The following is a 1,581-nucleotide window of genomic DNA, read 5'->3' as shown; positions in this document are numbered from 1 at the left end:
TGGGAAAATCAGGTTACATTAATTGAGAAATTCATACCAAAACTGTTTTTTGATATACTTTCTCCAGTTTGGTTTGTTTAGATTTATCTACTTGTGAAAAAAAGGGGGCAAAAGATTAGGTGATACTTTAAGTTATATTTAGACTAGAAAAAGACCATGCTTATGAAACATGTTTCTGAATAATTAAATGACCAAATACCTGATCTCACAAACATTTTTTGTGCCATTAGACTTGTCTACTTATAGCAGAAATATTGAAATGATCAATAATGTTATATTTACAGAGGAAGTTACAAAAAAGGACCAGAAAAGGAGATTTTTACATACTTTTTCTAATAATAGTAGATAATTTTCCTCAATAAATACATCTAACATTCCCGTTTCATTTACTCACTTTGATTATTTAATTGGATTTTGATTATTTTAATTCTGATTAATTCTGATTTTAAGTTAATTTTAAGCAGAAATATGTGGGAAACTGAGCTTTTAAAACAAAATAAAACAGGCGATCACATCTGGTAGCATAAATTAGCATTTTGCGGATTACCTTTATAACCTCCAAAAACCGGAGACAAACCCAGAGTTAGCAAGGGTCTCTGGTTAAGCAGAAGATTAACTGTTTAAAGCAGGGCAGTAGGTCTGCCGGACATCCTGCCCTACTTCCAAGCATAAAATCAATACATGTAATGAGTACCTTGATCCACTGCGCCTTGGTCAGCTTCAGCTCATGAATGAAAGGGTTGGGGTACTCCTGTGTAGCAGCCCTGCTGCTCTGGCTCTCCATGGCGAACTAGCAAAAAAAAACAAGTTTTACTAACTATAAAAAGTTCAAAAAGTGATTCAGGCTCCTTTGCTGCTGAAAGTTTATCTAAAAATGCCAGAGGAAAGAAAAAAAGAAAGGGAAAAACTGGTCAGGGTGCGCTCATTGCTCAGCACCTCTCTTTTTTCGGAAAAGTGTCCTTGGCAGTTTGGAGTTTGAAAACCTGAGTGTTAGCTGATGCTAGCTCGGACACCCTTAGAAACAAAGATAAGCTAGCAGAAACCACGAATTTTTCAGTTTCTACTGTCCTCATGGCCAAACCGCACACATACTAAAGAATTTATACCCTCTGTTTGTTACTTCATCACCTGTCCCGCCCCTTTACAAGTCGCTCAGCCCACGCCACTGAGCCCTGAAGTCAAAGCGCTGGGTGAGAGGTAAACTTTACCTAGGTGAAGGTACAGAAGCTCACTTACACCAGGGAACAGTTACAAATTACACTTTAAAATGTCATTTTAATTTCATAGAAGTTCCAAATACCCATTATATGCATCTCAGCCTGTCAAATATCATATTAGCTCTGTATATAACACACGGACCATACAGGTTTTGGCTGCAATTTAGTTTGGAGCCACCAGGAGGTGCTAGAGAGATAGTTACTTACTCTGAATGAGGTGGCTGAGTTAAATTAAAATATAATTTAATTTATAATTAAACTAAAAATATTCATTCAAATGAGTTTCTATATTTAAAAAACAGAACACATTTTATTTTAGTTTTAACACAGCACTGACAGTGTGTTCAAATGCTTGAGTTAAACT

General features: G+C 35.9%; 1 protein-coding gene across 2 annotated transcripts in view; it reads right to left on the bottom strand.

Annotated features, from left to right (window-relative positions):
* The window catches only part of LOC102304260 (lysophospholipid acyltransferase LPCAT4), a 25,596-nt gene extending 24,504 nt beyond the window's left edge, over positions 1–1,092 (bottom strand). For both annotated transcript variants that reach the window (XR_006053142.1, XM_014329952.2), the window contains exon 1: positions 695–1,092. Coding sequence is in view for 1 of the 2 variants with exons in the window: in XM_014329952.2 (XP_014185438.1) it covers positions 695–784 (90 nt within the window). In the remaining variant the exon portion in view is untranslated. The remainder of the gene's footprint in view (positions 1–694) is intronic.
* Between the last annotated feature and the right edge of the window lie 489 nt (positions 1,093–1,581).

This window comes from Haplochromis burtoni, unplaced genomic scaffold, assembly GCF_018398535.1.
Source record: "Haplochromis burtoni strain Fernald_Lab_line unplaced genomic scaffold, NCSU_Asbu1 Contig_648, whole genome shotgun sequence".
Classification (NCBI taxonomy): Eukaryota; Metazoa; Chordata; class Actinopteri; order Cichliformes; family Cichlidae; genus Haplochromis; species Haplochromis burtoni.
Note: the sequence above shows the minus strand (reverse complement) of the source record. Positions and strands in the feature narration are given on the sequence as shown.